Source organism: Perissodus microlepis, chromosome 16 (assembly GCF_051167445.1).
Source record: "Perissodus microlepis isolate ML-2025 ecotype Zambia chromosome 16, ASM5116744v1, whole genome shotgun sequence".
In the NCBI taxonomy this organism is placed as follows: domain Eukaryota; kingdom Metazoa; phylum Chordata; class Actinopteri; order Cichliformes; family Cichlidae; genus Perissodus; species Perissodus microlepis.
The window spans coordinates 10325292-10346539 of NC_140476.1; the positions used below are offsets into that span (position 1 = coordinate 10325292).

Sequence of the window (21248 nt, forward strand, 5' to 3'; positions counted from 1 at the left end):
GGGGGAATGTGTGTTTTCTTTACTTTAAAAACAAAGTATTTGTATTTAATTAAATATTTGAGTTTAGGGTTTAATGGGGTTTTGATTTTCTTCTTTGGTGTTTAGTTTATTAACAAACTAGATTGTACTGCATCGTTGTGATTTATGATTGTGTTTGTTTGTTACCCCTCATGTGTCACAATGGTCTGATCAGCCATTATATATACCCTTGTATGTCATTTCATGTTTAGGTCAGTTATGTTTGTTTGTAGCAGTCATTTTGGTTGTTAAGTTTGCAGTCTTTGACTGAGTTCAGTTTTGTTTCTTTGACCTCTTTTATAAGCTCAACATTCATTACTCTTGTAAATATGATTTTGGGGGTTAAATAAATGGAAACTATATTTTTCTAATAATTCCTGGGACTCCTCCTGTTTTTCAACTCGGTCCATCACATGTGGTGTCAGAAGTGGGATCCTTCAGTTGAGGAGACAGGATTTTTTTTTTTTGCATTTTTCTGCCCTTTTTTCTCCCCTGACAAACTTTTTGAGCCATGCAGAATGCTGTGTGCCCAAAGAGAGGAAATAAAATGGAGGCTAAAGAGGCCTTGCAGCAGCCAGAGAGGGAGATGGAAGAAGGAATTTCAGTTGTGGCTGGAGACACTGAAGGAGAGGATACCAGGGAACCAACTCTGCTTGATATTGCTGGGATTCTTCAGGCTTTCATGGGACAACAGGAAGTTCAAGATAAAAAGCAGAGAGAGGATGCTATACTGCAAGAACAGCGTTTTAAGAGTTTGCAACACCAGTTTCGGCTTTTGCAAATGGAAGTGCAGGCCAGAACCACCCCACTTCCAGAGCCCACATCAACTGATCCAGAGTCTGTTGAAACTCCAGCTGATTATCAGACACAAGCAACATCTCAGCATGAGGGTTCTGGCTCAGCCTCCATATTAACAGGTCAGTCTGTGCATATTCATCATCCTAAACTGGAGAAACTAGCTGTTGAAGATGATGTTGAACATTTTCTGACCACTTTTGAGAGAATTGCAGCTGCTTGTCGCTGGCCAGAGTTAAACTGGATTTTTCACCTCATTCCTCTTCTCACTGGTAAGGCTCGAAGTGCCTATGTTAATATGGATGTGGACGATTCACTGCAATATGATAAGGTAAAAGCTGCCATTTTGCAAAAATATGATATAAACCCAGAAACATACAGGCAAAGATTTCGCTGTCTTGAAGTTTTTGATGAGAGTCCCAAGGAACTGTATGCAAGACTGAAAGAACTTTATGAAAAATGGATTCAGCCAAAAAACAGAACTGTAAAAGAAGTTGGTGAAATTATTATCTTGGAGCAGTTTTTAAGAATGCTGTGTCCTGAGCTTCAGGTCTGGATTAAGGAGCATAATCCAAAGTCTGCTGCAGAGGCTGCCACCCTGGCTGATGTGTTTGTAGCTGCCCGAAGTAAGAGTCAGCCATGGAGCAACAGTGCATGGAAGGCTGCCAGAGATTCACGTCGGTCGCAACCCCCTCAGCATCCTCAGAGGTCAGCGACGGGTGTGGGTAAGCCCTTTACAAGGGAAAAGCAGCCTCTGAATACCTTGAAGCCAGGTAAAAGGCCACCAGTGTGCTACCTTTGTGGACAGGAAGGTCACACTAAGCCCATGTGTCCTAATAATCAAAGCAAATTATCTCAGATGTGTTTCGTGCCTCATCAGAATGTGGATATTAAATCTGAGAGAAAGCAGTCAAATAAAATCACCACAGTTAAGATTAATGGACAAGAAATTAATGCTTTAATAGATACTGGCAGCACACAGACTCTGGTACACAGGAAATATGTGTCAAACGATTACACATGCCCCTCTGAAACCATATCAGTTTGCTGTATACATGGTGATAAAAGACCATACCCTACTGCTGATCTGTTTATTGAAGTGCAGGGGACACCCTATCTGTTAAAGGTTGGTGTAGCTGATAATCTGCCCTATCCTGTAGTTCTTGGGGAGGATCTGCCAGTCATCTATGATTTGTTGAGAGAAGTGCAGGAGTGTAATGTTGCTATAACAAGGGCTCAAACTAAAAATCAGGATGAGCATTATGCAACCCTCAGTGCTTTACCCTTCTTTGAGGCTGAACTAGAGACAGATCCCAGGAAGTCTCGGAAGCCACGCAGTCAAAGAAGACGTGAAAAATTTCAACACACTGTTGGAAAGACATCAGTTCAGGCTGCTCCAGATATGCCTTTAGGTTTTTCAGTACCTACAAACATTAGACAAATGCAGCAGGCCGATCCAACTTTGTCTGCCATGTTGCTGAGGGCCAAGGAAAAGGACTCTGTTGAATCTGACACAAATAAAGAGCTGTACATTCTGCAAGATGGCATCTTATACCACCAGCACGGCCAGGTTAAACAGTTAGTGGTCCCTAAAGTAGCCCGTGAAACAGTGCTTACTTTGGGGCACTCCATTCCCTGGGCTGGCCACCTGGGGAAGCATAAGACCACCACTCGCATCAAGCGATACTTTTTCTGGCCTGGTTTGCGCTCAGATGTTGCTATGTTTTGCAGGAGTTGTCCTCAATGTCAGAAGACTTCAATTAGGGTCCCCACCAAAGCACCACTCCAACTTCTCCCAATCATTGGTATACCATTTCAGCGTCTTGGCATGGACGTAGTTGGTCCTGTAGAAAAAAGTACATCTGGAAATCGCTTTATGCTAGTCATTACAGACTATGCTACGAGGTATCCTGAAGTCTTTCCATTAAAAACTGTTAAAGAAAAAACTGTAGCTTCCTCATTGATTCAACTGTTCTCAAGGGTTGGATTCCCACAGGAGATTTTAACTGACCAGGGCACTAATTTTATGTCCACACTGTTGAAAGAGGTCTATAAGCTGTTAGGCATCAGGAGTGTGCGGACAACCCCTTATCACCCACAGACAGATGGACTGACGGAGCGCTTCAACCAAACTCTCAAACAAATGCTCCGAAAGTTTGTCAATGATACAGGGTCTGATTGGGACCAGTGGCTGCCATACCTCCTTTTTGCCTACAGGGAAATTCCTCAAGCCTCCACTGGCTTCTCCCCGTTTGAGCTTCTTTATGGCCATGAGGTGAGAGGCCCATTGACCCTGCTAAAGGACTCATGGGAGGGAGAGCAAGGTAAAGAGGAATCGGTCAATGTTATTTCCTATGTCATTCATATGAGAGAAAAGCTTCAGCAGATGAGTGAACTGGCTCAGAGCCATATGGCAGCTGCTCAGAGGCAACAAAAGACTTTGTTTGATTAAAAAAAGCTCTCCACAGGAGTTTTGTCCCTGGCCAGAAGGTTTTGGTAATGTTGCCAACTTCTGACAGCAAGTTGCTGGCAAAGTGGCAGGGACCCTTTGAAGTACAGAAGAAACTTGGACCTACTACCTATAAAGTTTCCACACCAGGTCTCCAGCAAGGGAGTAGGGTGCTCCATGTTAACCTTCTTAAGGAATGGATTCCACGCACTGAGAATAAAATAGAGGGTTTGCTTATTCACAGCATGGATGAGGAGGAAGAAGTTAATGACTACTTGCCTTCAGTAACAGTCTCTGTCCTGGACCTGAGCCATCTCACCAGTGAGCAACAGTCTCAGGTAATGCCTCTGATTAATTCAGACATATTTCAAAAGTACCCAGGTCGCACGAGTCTGGTGGAGCATGACATTGTTTTAAAACCTGATGCAGCTGTGAAGCGTATGAGTTACAGGATACCGGAACGCTTCCTGGTGGAGTTAAAGGAGGAGGTGGACCTCATGCTGTCTCTTGGAATCATCCAACCTTCAACAAGTGAGTGGTGTAACCCTGTTGTGTTGGCTCCGAAAAAGGATAGCACGATACGTTTCTGCATCGACTTCAGGTACCTTAATTCCATATCGAAATTTGACTCTTACCCGATGCCACGCATTGACGATCTCATTGAGCGTTTGGGGAAGGCAAAATATCTAACGACCATTGATCTCTCCAAGGGATACTGGCAAGTACCTCTCACTAAACAGTCTCAAGAGTTGACAGCATTCCGTACTCCGTGGGGATTGTTCGAGTTCAGTCTTGCCATTTGGTCTGCATGGGGCCCCAGCAACATTTCAAAGACTAATGGATAAGGTACTCTGTGGGCTCTCAGCATTCACCTGTGCGTACCTTGATGATGTTGTTTTCAGTGGAACTTGGGAAGAGCATGTGGATCACCTAAGAATCGTGCTGGATCGGCTGTGTTCCGCAGGGCTTACATCAATCCAGCAAAGTGTGCTCTTGCTAGGACTGAAGTCCAGTACCTTGGGTTTACTGTTGGAGGTGGGACAATTAAACCACAGGTTGACAAAATTAATGCAATTGCATCATGTCCTCTTCCACAAACCAGGAAACAGCTGCGATCCTTCCTCGGCATGGCTGCGTTCTACAACATTCCCAATTTCTCAGCTAGAGCAGCCCCACTGACGGACAGGATTGGCTCAAGATGTCCCAATAAGATTCGGTGGACAGCTGAAGCCGTTGCAGCTTTCAAAGACCTTCGCCAGTCCCTGAGTAAGGACCCCGTTCTGCACTCACCAGATTTCACAAAAGACTTTACATTGCAGACTGATGCTTCTGAAAGGGGTTTGGGAGCAGTGCTTCTGCAGGGACCACCAGAGGATCGACATCCTGTCGCTTACATCAGCCGTAAGCTGCTACCAAGGGAGAGCCGCTACGCAACGGTTGAGAAGGAAGCCTTGGCCATTAAATGGGCACTTGACTCTTTCAAATATTATTTGCTGGGAAGAGAATTCATCCTTCAAACTGACCACAAGGCCCTGCAGTGGCTGGAAAGAATGAAAGACACTAATGGGAGAATCACCAGGTGGTATCTGGCTATGCAGCCATACCGGTTTAAGGTTCACTATATCCCTGGTAAAGACAACACCACTGCTGATTATCTCTCTCGCTGCCTGATGGAAGATCCAGAAGTGGGGGGGTGTGTGATGGCCAAACCTGTGGCCACACTCTAAAGTCGGTAACTTTTGTATTTTCATTCTTCATTTGAACATAGTAATACATTTTAGTTGCCAATAACTTTATTGATTGGTTTGGATACATTTGTTCTATTTGTAAGCGCGCACATTTAGTTTACTTATGTATTCATACTACTTCATTTCTTTGATTTTTGACTAACCTTTGTCTTTTATTTCTTACCTGCTATCATCCCTGGGAGTTGCTGGACAAAAGATGGTAGCCAGGGTTTGAAACCATTAAATGCAAAGGAAGATAATTGGACCACACCACCACTTCCTGCTGAAGGGGGAATGTGTGTTTTCTTTACTTTAAAAACAAAGTATTTGTATTTAATTAAATATTTGAGTTTAGGGTTTAATGGGGTTTTGATTTTCTTCTTTGGTGTTTAGTTTATTAACAAACTAGATTGTACTGCATCGTTGTGATTTATGATTGTGTTTGTTTGTTACCCCTCATGTGTCACAATGGTCTGATCAGCCATTATATATACCCTTGTATGTCATTTCATGTTTAGGTCAGTTATGTTTGTTTGTAGCAGTCATTTCGGTTGTTAAGTTTGCAGTCTTTGACTGAGTTCAGTTTTGTTTCTTTGACCTCTTTTATAAGCTCAACATTCATTACTCTTGTAAATATAATTTTGGGGGTTAAATAAATGGAAACTATATTTTTCTAATAATTCCTGGGACTCCTCCTGTTTTTCAACTCGGTCCATCACAATGCCACATTGGAAATAATGTCAGCTGTACACTTTTATCTGCTGAATGTTAACAGCAACTAGATGCAGATACCAAAATTATACTCACATCACAACAGTTTTTGTGCTTTATTGGCTTTGAATAACTGGTAGTTTGAACATATGTCCTCTGTATGGAAATAGCTGGTAAAATAAAATACATATTATACAGGATATGGCACAAATGTTCCGGCATCTTAAACTGTCAGACTTTTAGAAGATTTTCTGCTCACCCAACTCTGTGCCTGAAAATTGTACGTTCCAAAGTTTGACTTATACAAAGTCTTTTTTCACACATGGAAATCTAAAGCAAGGTTTGAATTAATATGACTATCTCAAAAACTATTAAAGATAAAAGCCTGGAATTTTCCTTAGTCTTACTGATTCAGTTGTATGATAAGAATCTGAAGTCGCAGTTTCAGTAGTCTTGTGAAATGCAAAAAAATGTCAAATGAAGTCTCCCATTAGCAATAATAATAAGCATATAATAAACCATTTTTCTAATATAATAGATAATTATTTAACTATAGCAGTAATACTATTCTACTGTACAACCAGGAAGGAGTGCAAAAAGGTGAAGATGCCCATGTAGAGTACAGACAGGCAGCATAAATTTATGTTTTAATTTATGGAGGAATATGTTTTTTTGTGTTTGTATTGTCTCTTAATACATTTCTGCAAAAAATATGAGTTGAAAGTTGAATCCAAATAGAACAAATAGTTTCCAGATGGCAGATTGGCATGTGGGAGGCTGATAATTCAGGGTATGTTTAAACCAGACCATCAAACCTATGAATCACTTAAAAAGACAGAAACAAAACAAAACAAAAAATAGGTTACAGAAAAGTTAAAAAAAATAAAATAAAAAGAACTAGAGAAGTATAAAATACATACATCTTGTAAATAAGATCCACACAGGGTTTTTTATGCCATCTAGACTATTATCTTTTCATTATTATTTTTGTTCTTATCTTTTTGTTGCTTACACAATCAGAGGTGTTGTCATAATAACATTATAATATTAGAAACTCATTCAGGTGTTTATGAAGTTGTGTTTGGTATCATGTGGTGGTTCGTGCTTCTAATAAGGAAACCTGATCTCTGACACATGCCTGACAAAAATCCTATTGATGGAAAAAATGTTTTTCCAAGAACATTTTAAAATAAAATAGTAAAATAGTTCCTCAAACCCTTTTCCTTTCTATTTATGCTATGACACAAAAAAGCTTCAGTTAAAGACAATTGTTTTTAATTCTCTTACATTCCACATGTGTATTTGTGTGTCTATTTTCAATTTGATTTGCATACAGCAGCAGAAAAACATCTTGTACTTCATATAACAACAAATAATTTCAATAAAAATGAAAAATGAGCTGAAACAAATCCCCATTATTTCCCTGGATAAATGATGGGGCTCAGGGATGTATCCCTGACAAAATACTGAAACATGAAGTTGCACCCTGTTTTGTCACTGTCTATGAACAAAGAAATAATGAGAAAAATATTGAGTGATTAAACTTTATTAAAGTGGTTATTTTTGTTTACGGTAAACAAAACTCAGAATTTTATTTCGTATTTTGGTGAGTTTAAATCCATAAATGAGGGGATTCATAACTGGAGGGATGACGAGAAATTCAATAGCGATGAAGTTTTGGAGGCTTTGGGGTAAATCTGCAGGGCCAAATCGCATATACATCAAATCAAAAAGTATTACAATCAAAAATGTGATTAAAGAAGTCAGATGGGGCACACAGGTCTGCATAAACTTTGCCCTGTCCTCTTTGGACCTTACAGATGTTTTAATAAGATGCATGTATGTCCACATTATGAAAAACCCATGCGAAATATAAATGATAATTGTTGCATATGAAACAACACTGTTTAAAAGGGTGTCTGTGTCAGAGCAAGCAAGTTTAACAATTACCCAGTTCACACAGAAGACCTTCTCAATTTTTGATCTGCATAAGGTCAGTCTTGATGTTAGCAGGATATTGATGGATAAAATGCATAAAGGAGTCAGCCAGGAGAAACACACCAGCTGTGAAAGCCTCCTCTTAGTCATGAAAGAGTGGTAGTGCAGAGGGCGACATATAGCCAGATACCTGTCAAAGGCCATAACAGCTAAAATGGACAAATCAGAGCAAGCAAATAAGTACATGATAAAAGCTTGTAAAAGGCACCCTTCATAGGAGATGTGATGAAAAGATGACAGTAAGTCTGAAAGGAATTTTGGGTAGAAACCTGTGGACCCATAAAGTGCATTAATGCAAAAACTACTAAGAAAAATGTACATAGGTTCATGGAGGTTTTCATCCAAGAAAATAAGCAGCACAAGAGAGATATTGAAAAACAAAATCACACAATAATGCAGTAAAGTTATTATGAAGAGGGGTACTCTGAAATTCATCGTGTCATTAAATCCTAATAGAACAAAACTTTTTACATTAGACACATTATCCATGATCAGAGAACTCAAATGCCTTATTATTTTAAAAATATGTGTGTTTGAGTATATGTGAGTGTACAGAAGACAGAGCTACTGCATCTACATCTCTATCATTGTCTGCTGTGCCTCTACACCTCCTCTTAATTATTGCGTTTTGTTCAACAACAAAACACACCTGGGAATTCAACCTCTCTTGATCTATTAAAAAAAATCCCCTGAAAATCAACAAAGCAATACTCTGGGAAGTGACTATAATAAAAGTACCTTTTGAATTTACAGAAATAAATAATAATAAATGTGTTTTGGGTGTCTTAAAGGAAAATGTAAACAGAAGGCAAGATCCATTACAGTTTGCAACGATAGGGTACAGCTGATGTTATAAATAGCATGACATTTTTGTTTTTAAATTGCATTGAAGACCCACAACTTATGCTTGGCGATTTTTTATTTATTTTTTTTGCTCTGCGTTTGGGACTATCCAGCTTTTATTTTTTCATTTATTTGTTTAATTTTATTCAAAAGCAAATGAAATTGAGTGGAGACATTTCAAATAAATGGTATCATTAAGGTGACAACAGAAGATGAGAAGGAGTGGTTAAAGAAAGATTATGAAGAAAAGATAAGCATTCTAAACACTGAAAACACTCAACTCAAGAAGGACATTGTGGGAAAAGACAGGGTGATAAAAGAGCTGTGTGCAGTGAAAAGACATTTCATAAAGTCGACAAAGCAAAGGAGTGAAGGGGACAAAGAAAAGCTTGAGGAAAAGATGAAGGCGCAAGAGCAAGAAATTGCAGGCTTAAAGAAATTGTGTGTAAAGAAAGAAAAAGACACAGAGCAAATGCTGATGGATCACAGGCAAGAAGTGATGAAGCTCAAAGAGATGACTGAACAGCTGAAAAAAGAAAATGAAGATGCAAAGAAAATGTTGAAAGTGACGATCAGTAGGATGCAGAGGCACTACAAAGAGACGGAAACTAACGGGACAAATAAGATGAACACCGTGCACTTTAATAAAGGTGATCATGGAAAAACTGTGACAGACCTAAAGTTGCTGGAGGAACTTAGCAGAAGACCAAAATGGGCATTCACAATACCTTCAAATCATCATCGACATGTCATCAACCACTGTGAGTATGAGAAAGTGATCCTGAGTGTGGTTACACAATAATGAGTATACTCTGTAAGAACAATGTCAAAATGTCACTCATTAAGTTCCAGAAGCAGAGCAGAAGAGCCTGGCTGTGCCGGACAGTGGTGCCAATGTCCAGTACAAGGCGAGTAAAAATGGAGTTGACAGGCCAGTCCGACCATGATGAACGCACAAAACACTCTAGATAAGACTAAGTTTCTTTCATGTGAACACAAAGGTCTTTACAGCTTGTCTAAAATACATTCCTAAAGTTTTTCATGCATCTCAGCCTCATTTATATCCATAACACATCAGTTTGATTTATTTATTTGTGCATCATTTGAAGCATCAGAGTGGAACATGTATGACAATTCATTCGAATTACAATAAGGGTTAATTCACTGGGCCTCCCTAATTTAATGTCAATCAACCAGAAGTAAATTATGTAAATATTTCATGCTGGGTTGAGGTATTTGACTCCAAAAATACAATTTATTTCACTAAATTCACATCACTTACTTGAAAAAGTTATTAAAAGTTTCAGGAATATTATACGCATCCAAAATGTTTCACAGATGCACTGTCATCAGGATTTTTTAGATGAAGATTTCAGAGCTGCTTTCCCATTTTCCCAAACTACTGCCCAAATCCATTTAAGTGTGTTTACTCCAATGCTACTACGTCCTTTACTTATTCTTGCAAAAATCAAGTATGCTAACATACTGTACTGGAATACAACCCACAGTGTATTAAATAACCGAAAGATTGCCTAGTAAAGTCCCTTTTTTTCCCCCAACAGAAAGAGTCTGCAAACACAGCAAGCAGACATGAAGCAGGCTTGACTTCATCATGGCTCAGAGCTGGAGGTGCAGCCCTCGGAGCAGCAGCTGGAGTCTTTGTGGCCTCATCCAGGGTGGGCACAGGGATGAATGCCAGGTCAGCTGGCTGGGCTGCAGCTGGGGCTCTCCTGGGCAGCTTATTGGTCCAATAAATTAGATACCTGATTCAAGAGACCTAAGATCTATTATATGACCATGTTCAGTGTGCAGACAAAATATGGTCTTGGCTTCTACTGCTTTTGTGTTCTGTACGTGAAACTCAGTAACCCAAAGTGCATATATTTTATTTTTTTTAATGCCACATTGGAAATAATGTCATCTGTACACTTTTATCTGCTGAATGTTAACAGCAACTGAGTAACTAGATGCAGATACCAAAATTATACTCACATCACAACAGTTTTTGTGCTTTATTTTGGCTTTGAATAACTGGTAGTTTGAACATATGTCCTCTGTATGGAAATAGCTGGTAAAATAAAATACATATTATACAGGATATGGCACAAATGTTGGGGCATCTTAAACTGTCAGACTTTTAGAAGATTTTCTGCTCACCCAACTCTGTGCCTGAAAATTGTACGTTCCAAAGTTTGACTTATACAAGGTCTTTTTTCACACATGGAAATCTAAAGCAAGGTTTGAATTAATATGACTATCTCAAAAACTATTAAAGATAAAAGCCTGAAATTTTCCTTAGTCTTACTGATTCAGTTGTATGATAAGAATCTGAAGTCGCAGTTTCAGTAGTCTTGTGAAATGCAAAAAAATGTCACATGAAGTCTCCCATTAGCAGTAATAATAATAAGCTAATAATAAACTATTTTTCTAATATAATAGATAATTATTTAACTATAGCAGTAATAATATTCTACTGTACAACCAGGAAGGAGTGCAAAAAGGTGAAGATGCCCATGTAGAGTACAGACAGGCAGCATAAATTTATGTTTTAATTTATGGAGGAATATGTTTTTTTTTGTGTGTTTGTATTGTCTCTTAATACATTTCTGCAAAAAATATGAGTTGAAAGTTGAATCCAAATAGAGCAAATAGTTTCCAGATGGCAGATTGGCATGTGGGAGGCTGATAATTCAGGGTATGTTTAAACCAGACCATCAAACCTATGAATCACTTAAAAAGACAGAAACAAAACAAAACAAAAAATAGGTTACAGAAAAGTTAAAAAAAATAAAATAAAAAGAACTAGAGAAGTATAATATACATACATCTTGTAAATAAGATCCACACAGGGTTTTTTTATGCCATCTAGACTATTATCTTTTCATTATTATTTTTGTTCTTATCTTTTTGTTACTTACACAATCAGAGGTGTTGTCATAATAACATTATAATATTAGAAACTCGTTCAGGTGTTTATGAAGTTGTGTTTGGTATCATGTGGTGGTTCGTGCTTCTAATAAGGAAACCTGATCTCTGACACATGCCTGACAAAAATCCTATTGATGGAAAAAATGTTTTTCCAAGAACATTTTAAAATAAAATAGTAAAATAGTTCCTCAAACCCTTTTCCTTTCTATTTATGCTATGACACAAAAAAGCTTCAGTTAAAGATAATTGTTTTTAATTCTCTTACATTCCACATGTGTATTTGTGTGTCTATTTTCAATTTGATTTGCATACAGCAGCAGAAAAACATCTTGTACTTCATATAACAACAAATAATTTCAATAAAAATGAAAAATGAGCTGAAACAAATCCCCATTATTTTCCTGCATAAATGATGGGGCTCAGGGATGTATCCCTGACAAAATACTGAAACATGAAGTTGCACCCTGTTTTGTCACTGTCTATGAACAAAGAAATAATGAGAAAAACATTGAGTGATTAAACTTTATTAAAGTGGTTATTTTTGTTTACGGTAAACAAAACTCAGAATTTTATTTCGTATTTTGGTGAGTTTAAATCCATAAATGAGGGGATTCATAACTGGAGGGATGACGAGAAATTCAATAGCGATGAAGTTTTGGAGGCTTTGGGGTAAATCTGCAGATCCAAATCGCATATACATCAAATCAAAAAGTATTACAATCAAAAATGTGATTAAAGAAGTCAAATCGGGCACACAGGTCTGCATAAACTTCGCCCTGTCCTCTTTGGACCTTACAGATGTTTTAATAAGATGCATGTATGTCCACATTATGAAAAACCCATGCGAAATATAAATGATAATTGTTGCATATGAAACAACACTATTTAAAAGGGTGTCTGTGTCAGAGCAAGCAAGTTTAACAATTACCCAGTTCACACAGAAGACCTTCTCAATTTTTGATCTGCATAAGGTCAGTCTTGATGTTAGCAGGATACTGATGGAAAAAATGCATAAAGGAGTCAGCCAGGAGAAACACACCAGCTGAGAGAGCCTCCTCTTAGTCATGAAAGAGTGGTAGTGCAGAGGGCGACATATAGCCAGATACCTGTCAAAGGCCATAACAGCTAAAATGGATGAATCACAGCAAGCAAATGAGTACATGATAAAAGCTTGTAAAAGGCACCCTTCATAGGAGATTTCTTGAGAAGACGAAAGCAGATCTAACAGGAATTTTGGGTAGAAACCTGTGGACCCATAAATTGCATTAATGCAGAAACTGCTCAGTAAAATGTACATAGGTTCATGCAAGTTTTCATCCAAGACAATGAGCACAATCAGAGACACATTGATTAATATGATCATACAATAATACATTAATGTGAGTGAGAAGATGGTAAGTCTGATATTCATTGTCTCATTAAATCCAGAGAGAGTGAACATTCTCACAACAGAAACATTATCCATAATCAAAGAGCAATACTCACAATTTCAAATGTTCAGATTATACCTGTCGAGTGTTCAAAATGCAGAGTGAGCAGCTACACTGTGCTGTGTATTCTCACTCCGCTTTCATTCAGCACCGTCTATTAATAAACGCTTTGATGATGACAGCACAACAGCTGGGAATTCAAACTCATATTGCCGGTCCTCTAATAACTCGTTTCCGTACGTATATAAAAAAAATTGCATTCAGTTTCAGTAATTGAGTATTTTTGATTGTCTAAGGAGCTTGGAAAGAAAAGCTTCTGGACTTCTTTAAGTTGCTTGAAGACATTGCACCTCTCATCCGAGAGCTTCTTCAGGTCTAGCCTAGAACTGAAGAAGCTTCTACGATGACCTGGATGACTGAGAACCTTCACAGATGAGTGTTTTTGATATTAGAACACTTTAAGAATTTGTGAATTGTTAACTTGTTAAGTAATATTTTTTCTAACTATGAATTATTTTGTCAACTGTAAAAATTAGATTATGTTAACTCTAGATGTCTGGCCTGCAGTGTTTTATAAATTAGATTTTTGCAGTGTACAGTGGTTAAGGTGTTCTGGTCCTGGGTTCAGTGTATAGAATTTTTTTCTGTTATTATTAAATATTCTTTGTTTAATGCCTAGTTTGTTTGTTTACATTTTCATCTTGTATTTTTTCTTGTATTAGTATTTTAAGTATTGAGTTAATTGTTCCAGTTACTGTTTAGATCAGCTTATTATTTATAGTTTATACTTTTACTTTGTGTTTCTCAGTTTAGTTATTATTGCTAACTTCCTATTTTACTTAGGCCCTGTCTTGTGTTTTGTGCTACTTTCCCTCCTATGATGTGGTGATTATCCGCACCTGCAACTTATTTTGCACTTCCACTACACATAACATCTGGACTAATGGCAAAACAACTGGTAGCTCAGTGTTTCAACATCTGGAAGAAAAAACTGCTATCACAACTAAAGATCGACAAGGTACAACACGAATGCTACACCAGGTGGGAACAAGGTCGTCAGGTCAGGGGGGTGATATCATCTCGACCCTCCGAGATTGGGTATCAAGTGCCAAGGCCAACTGATGTGTTTGAGGTGTTTATTGTAAGAACACCTGACTTGACAGATATGATCATTGCTAAGCTGGAAACCTGGACCCTCTATGGCTGATTACAAAGCCCATATGAAGAACCATCTGAAGGTTATGGAAAATCCCTACTGCGACTATCATCGAAACCAACCAGCTGATCTACACTATGGCAGCAGTGATCAGTGAGGTGCTTGGCTACAAGATGAACAGCTACAAGGAGCAGTACCCTCCTTGTAGAAGGAGACTAGAAGCCAAGACAAGATGGAGGGAAGTGAGCCAAACATCGGAGCTGCAAAAAGGTGTGATGAAGAAAGGAAATCATACTTGAGGCCTTGGAAATAGGGATGGGTATTAGGTTTTATCTGAAACCAGTGCCAAACCAGTACTTTTGAAATGGTGCCGGTGCTTAAACGGTGCTCGAACCGGTGCTTAAAGAATGGAAAACACAAACTTTGTCCAAAAACCTCTCATGTTTAGCTGTTTTTTTGTAAAAAGATAACAATGTTAGCCCTTTCTGCAGCTATAGGGCATATATGGTATCGTTCTTGGCTGGAGGCAGTGCTTAAACAATGGAAAAAACACAAACTTTGTCCAAAAACCTCTCATGTTGTTGTTGCTGTTTCCCACTTTTTCTTTGGTCATTTTAGCCTTTTTGGCCAGGGTGAAGGGAGTATCTGCCATCAAACAAGAAGACAGCCGCATGTAACTACGACGGTGTTTGCTAGTTCACCTTACATGCATTGATTTAATAACGTGGTTAGCCTACACAACGTAAATTAAACACGAACTACATTAAGCTACTGACCCAGAGAAGAACGGCTGCTGCTGCCATCATCATCCGTCATCATTTCTGCTACACCGGCAGGGCTAGGGGCCTGGACTCTCCTCCGCGGGTTCTTGGGGGATGTTGCTAGCCTCGGGTCCGAGGCACCATACCCGCAGTAGATGTGCTCGGTGTGAGGTCTCGCAGCAAGCTATCAAATACGGTGCATTTCTCAGCTTTTAACAAAACACTATAAGTCGCCAGGTTCGTCGTCAGATTCAAGGTGTTACCTCCTTTGCACGGTATCACAGTATCACCTTAAAGTACTTGTTGCAGGTTGCTGAGTTTGCATATTTTGCTGTGAAGTACAGCCAGACTTTTGACTGCTTCGCCTTGGGCATTTTTAATCTGTAGCTCTGCTCTAAAAGAACGTACGTACCTGGGCCCGCCTACTATCCTTGGAAAGGTAAAATGATTGGCTAGAATCTGAAGTGTATGACATCTCAGGAAAAAAAGCACTGAAATAAAGCACCGAAATGTGTTCTACTTTTCGGTCTGGTTACTACCGTTTATGTCACAACCTGTGCCATCATGGCACTGGATACCAGTACCCATCCCTACTTGGTAACTGCCAAGCAAAGACTCACAACCTTGGCTTGCCGTTTGAAGAGGTATACTAGAGAGATCGAAGTGAAGACCACACCAGCTTCCCTGAACAGGCTCCAGTAACCATCACAGTGGCAGATATCCAAGGCAGAGTCTCAAGAATAAGTCCCTGGGAGGCAGCAAACACCAAATATCTGCAGAAAGTAAGGCAAGTCCTGAGGAGACAGCTGAATGGGAAGAATGCAAGATTCAGGAAATCAACATCTCATCAAATACCCTGTTGGGATAATCAGTGGGACAAAGGAGGAGAAAGAAGCCACGGACCCCAAAACATCGAAGCTCCTAACAAGGCATGAATGGTTTCACTCCAAGTCCACCCCAACCCTGAGACTAAACTAAGTGAAAGGAATTAGAGAATTTCAGGACCACTATCCAGGATGAAACAACAAAGATCCAGGAGTACATCAGGAAAATGATCACGACCTATAGAGTGCTTAGTGAATACTTCAGGCAGCAGAAACCCGAGATAAAAGAAGAGGAATCATCATGGAAGCAAAGGTCCCTGAATGGTATGTACCACTGGAAGATAGAAGAGGTGACTGGTATCAAGAAATCCTATAAAGCGAGATTGAAAGACAGCACAAAGGTACTAATCATAGCAGCACAGGAACAAGCCCTAGGTACAAGATCCATAGAGGCTGAGGCTACCACACCAGTGAATACCCTAAGACCAGGTTGTACACTCTTGGCTTCCTTCTCAGGCCATTTAGTGCTCAATACTAGACTAAATACTAGTTCAGCAACACTAGTTAGCAGAGGTTAGCAGATACTGTTGCTCAGTCGCTCTCGGGCTCAGTTGTTAAACTGGATTGTTTATCAACTGGAAGATCGATGGATTGTTCCCTGATTCCCCCAGATTCCTCCCGAGTTGCCCCCAATGCATCCATCAGAGTGTGTAATATTAAAAAGGTAAAAACACTCTGTGTGTACAAGTGAGTGAATGAGATGAGTACAAAGTGTTTTGAGTGCTCAAATTGAGTAGAAAGCCACTATGTAAGTACCAGTCCATTTAAAAGTACCAGTCCGGCATTTTTGTTAGTGGGTCTGAAGAGAGGCCCACTAACAAAATTGTGAAGAATGCTGATAGAATAAAATAGAATAGAATAATAATTTATTGTGAGTCTCATCCAGGACATCAATGAATAAGTGAGCAGGTGAACCAACTGCAGAACTGTAATAACACCTTAACACTAAATACTGAATAAAAAACAGGAGATCAGCATGAGCCAGCACAGTCACATATCACTTCTTATCAACAACACCACAGTGAAGATGGCCAGCAGCACGAAACTCCTGGGCGTACAGATAGACCTGTCCTGTTCACTGCACAGTGGAGCTCTTGTAAAAGAGAGCCTTTTGCCCCAATTAAGAAAAGGTCACCTTCCCTTTCCCATCTCTACTACTCTCTGAGTATAGAGATGATTTTGACCACATGCATCTCTGATTGGTCAAGAGCCTGCTTTGCTTTAGACTGGCAACGCCTGAATATAGTGGTGGGGACAGCAGAGAATACTGTTGGGACTCCACTTCCCCACATCTGGGATGATGCCTGACCACAGCAAACAAACACATACGTGACTTCTCCCACCCCTACCACACACTGTTCTGCCTGCTGGCTTCATGTTTAACCTTTGGACCTTCAGGCCATACTCAGTGCAGATGTTCCTGTATACTATACTGGCTACTTGGGTATAGGATTTCGTGCTATACGTCTATATCCTTCTGCAACAGCACCCTATCTGAAAAAAAAGGGAGGCAGCTTTTAAAGCAGCAGCCACCCACTGTGTGGATTCCAAATTCATAGAAAATATTGTTCTATCTTTGGTTCTATTATCTATATCTATTTTGTGAACTGTTATATATAGATGTCAGGTATTCTATATTTATCTAAACTAGCTTTTTAATATCAGTGTGAGCAAGGTTACAGAAGTACATAAAAAGCTCACACAGCATACAGCAGTCATTCATACAAGTTGCCTTTTTTGAGATTTTAGCTTTTCAAATCAATCCTTATCCTACTTACATTTTATGGTTTCATGTTTGTGACGATAGGAAGCACAGAAATGAATCGGTCACGATGTAGCTCGGAGTCTCTTATGATGTTAAAAGTGAATTTATATTCAGTAACAATGTCATGAAGTTTTAAATGCACAGAGAAAATTTTCAATGCCAGTTTAATGTTCTATGCATATATGTTAATACAGAAGTTATAAAGGAAAGTGTAAAATTTTGGGTAGAAACCTGTGGTCCCATAAAGTGCATTAATGCAGAAACCGCTCAGTAAAATGTACATAGGTTCAAGCAGGTTTTCATCCAAGACAATGAGCAGCACAAGAGAGATATTGAAATACAAAATCACACAGTAACACACTAAAGGATATCAGAATCAGAATACTTTATTGATCCCTGGGGGAAATTATTTTTTGTTACAGTGCTCCATTATAAACAAACATTAACAAGACAGACAATACGCTAACTAAGAATAGTACAATATATATATATATATATATATATACATAAAGTCACTTATTAATAAATAGTTGAAAAAGAAACATGTGTAGCTGTAGCAGTAAACAGTGTGTTAAGTGGATGCGTTGTACAGGGAGATGGCCACAGGCAGGAAAGATTTCCTGTGTCGTTCAGTGGTGCTTTTCGGTAATCTCAGTCTCTCACTGATCGTGCTCCTGTGACTGACCAGCATGTCATGGAGTGGGTGGGAGGTGTTATCCAACATTGTCTTTATCTTGGACAACATCCGCCTCTCCGACACTACCTTGAGGGAGTCCAGCTCCATTCCCACAACATTACTGGCCTTACGGATAAGAAGAGGGGTATTATAATCCCTATGTTTCATTAAATCCTGACAGAATGAAACTGCTTAGATTAGACACATTATCCGTGACCAGAATAAAAATGTGAGTGTACAGAGCACACATCTGCTGGATCTACATCCCTAACAATGTTTGCACTCCCTCTACATCTCCTGTTAATTACTGCTTTAGGCTCAACAATAAAACAAACACCTGGGAATTCGTAAACTGTTCCTTTGATTTTCCTCTCATAAGGTTTCATCTGAATCGTTCTTCGCCTGGCCCTTCAAACAGCCAGCAGGCAAAAACACAGCCAGGCACATAGCCCCTGAAATCAATGGGACACACAATCCCCTTCACCATAGTAAGGTGGAAATTCTTAAAGAGGATAGATTTTTTTATTTTCAAATTTGAAAAAAATAATAAGGTTCAATGTCAAAAATTTACATTACTCTGTTGTACGAGTGATAAGAGCAGGCCTCATAAGATACACTAAAATGCAGCATCTTATAGCTTTTTATTAGCATGTTGTATGTGTAAATATACCACCTCAGATAAAGTATGCTATATGCTTTGTATGTTTCATTCATTTTATTTTTAATTTTTTTACTTTTTAAAATGCCATTTTTTGGTTCATTTCCAGTTTGCTTTCTCCAGTTTTATTATTATCTAATTAAAAGCTTGGGTCTATTATTATTAGTGGTGGTGTTTCTCAAGGGGAAAATGTTTAAACTACATGCAACAATAAAAATATAACTCTTTCTGAAGACGCAGAATCTCAGTCAACAACATTACTGTTCAATTAATTTTGACTAAATTGTCAATTATCTCAGTTTATAGTTTATTTTTAAACTACCTACGGTAAACAAATATGAACATGAACCCTTTCTGTGTCTAATACATCACATCTCCATTTTATATAAAATGAGAGCAATAAAACACACACAGACACTTTTTTAAACAAGGGAATATATAGATAAACCCTAGAGTTACCCTATAAACCCTGGTTTGTAAGTAATGACTGTGAAGGTTCTCAGTCATCAGGTCATCGTAGTCTAAGGAGCTTGGAAAGAAAAGCGTCTGGACTTCTTTAAGTTGCTTGAAGATGTTTCACCTCTCATCCGAAAAGCTTCTTCAGTTCTAAAGGTCAAATGGTGTTGCATCTCTCCTCTTGATAAAAACCTTTACAAAATAATATTAATACAAAAGCTAACACTGAAAGAATTGACCACACTAAACCTAAGCTTTTAATATACATAACAAGTAAATTTAAACAAGCAAACTAGAAATGCACCAACATTTCAAATGTGAAATATTTGAATTTGAAAAAGCAAAAAGTAAAAAAACAAAAGTCTATTGTATTCCCACATATAACATGTAAAAAAATTCTATAAGATGTTGCATTGTTAGCTGGTTTTGTGAGGCCCGCTCTTATCAGTCATATTCAACAAAATAATGTACATTTTTGTGATTTTGCTGTCTTTTTATTTTTGAAACTCTTAACCCTGAAGGTGTTTCATTTTCTTTTAAAACAAACTAAACCCAAAATCCTGTTTCGTATTTTGGTGAGTTTGAATCCATATATGAGAGGATTCATAATTGGAGGGATGATCACAAATTCAGTAGCGAGGAAGTTTTGGAGGCTTTGAGGCAAATCTGTGGAATCGAATCGCATGTACACAAACTGAAAAACAACTACAGACAGGAATGTGATCAAAGAGGTCAGATGTGGCACACAGGTCTGCATAAACTTTGCCCTGTCCTCTCTGGACTTTGCGCATGTTTTAATAAGATGGGTGTAAGTCCAAATGATAAAAAAGCCATGAGACACATAAATGATAACTGTTGCATATGCTGTGATGTTGTTTGAAAAGGTGTCAGCTTCAGGACAAGCAAGTTTAACAATTAACCAGTTTAGACATAAGACTCTCTGAATCTTCGTACCACATAACTTGAGTCTTGCTGTAAGCACAACATTGATGGCAAAAATACATAAAGGTGTCAGCCAGGAGAAACACACCAGCTGAGAGAGCCTCCTCTTACTCATGAAAGAGTGGTAGTGCAGAGGTCGACATATAGCCAGATACCTGTCAAAGGCCATGACAGCTAAAATGGATGAATTGCAGCAGACAGATGAGTACATGATAAAAGCTTGTAAAAGGCACCCTTCATGGGAGATTGTCTGAGAAGGCAACAGTAAATCTGAAAGGAATTTTGGGTAGAAACCTGTGGACCCATAAAGTGCATTAATGCAAAAGCTACTTAGAAAAATGTACATAGGTTCATGCAGGTTTACATCCAAGACAATGAGCAGCACAAGAGAGACATTGAAAAACAAAATCACACAGTAATACAGTAAAGTAACCGAGAAGAGGGGTACTCTGAAATTCATCGTCTCATTAAATCCTAATAGAATGAAACTTCTTACATTATGCACGTTATCCATGATCAGAAAAACATGTACTTTCTGATGTAGACTTTCTGATGTACACTCACAAGTAACAACTTGTGATTGTACAGAGGAAAGAGCTGCTGTAGCTACATCCCTAACACTATCTGCTCTTCCTCTACACCTCCTGTTAATTACTGCCTTTGGCTGAACAACAAAACACACACCTGGGAATTCAGCCTCTGTTGGTCTATGGAACAAGAAAAAAAATGACTAAAGGACAAGACAAGATGGATTTAAGTTCAATTTTGTAGTTGTTCATGGTGCCATGGTGATGACAGCAGCACACGTCTTACTCTACAGACTTTACTTACTGGTTAGATTGAATAATACGCAGTTGCTCTTCACCATGTGAAATGCTTAAAGTGCTGCATTTTACTTCAACCATAAGTATTAAGGGGTGAAGCTTTTCATTAGTTCAATAAGCAGCGAAATAAAATTCTCTCATGTTCCTGGGTCTTGTACCCAGTGCTTTCTGTTTTGGAAAACACCGTTTTACTGTTTGATTAATTTCCAGTTCATTCCAGTTTATTT

General features: G+C 38.7%; 3 protein-coding genes across 3 annotated transcripts; all 3 read right to left on the reverse strand.

Annotated features, from left to right (window-relative positions):
• Positions 1-7257: 7257 nt before the first annotated feature.
• On the reverse strand, positions 7258-8196 carry LOC146370419 (olfactory receptor 4B13-like). The gene has a single exon (XM_084908347.1). It carries the CDS (start codon positions 8185-8187, stop codon positions 7258-7260), a length of 930 nt encoding a protein of 309 aa, XP_084764473.1. The 5' UTR covers positions 8188-8196.
• A 3808-nt stretch (positions 8197-12004) lies between these two features.
• On the reverse strand, positions 12005-12940 carry LOC146370420 (olfactory receptor 4B13-like). Its single transcript, XM_084908386.1, has one exon. It carries the CDS (start codon positions 12932-12934, stop codon positions 12005-12007), a length of 930 nt encoding a protein of 309 aa, XP_084764512.1. The 5' UTR covers positions 12935-12940.
• A 6841-nt stretch (positions 12941-19781) lies between these two features.
• On the reverse strand, positions 19782-20711 carry LOC146370421 (olfactory receptor 4B13-like). The gene has a single exon (XM_084908491.1). The coding sequence runs from the start codon at positions 20709-20711 to the stop codon at positions 19782-19784; it is 930 nt and encodes a 309-aa protein (XP_084764617.1).
• Positions 20712-21248: the final 537 nt, after the last annotated feature.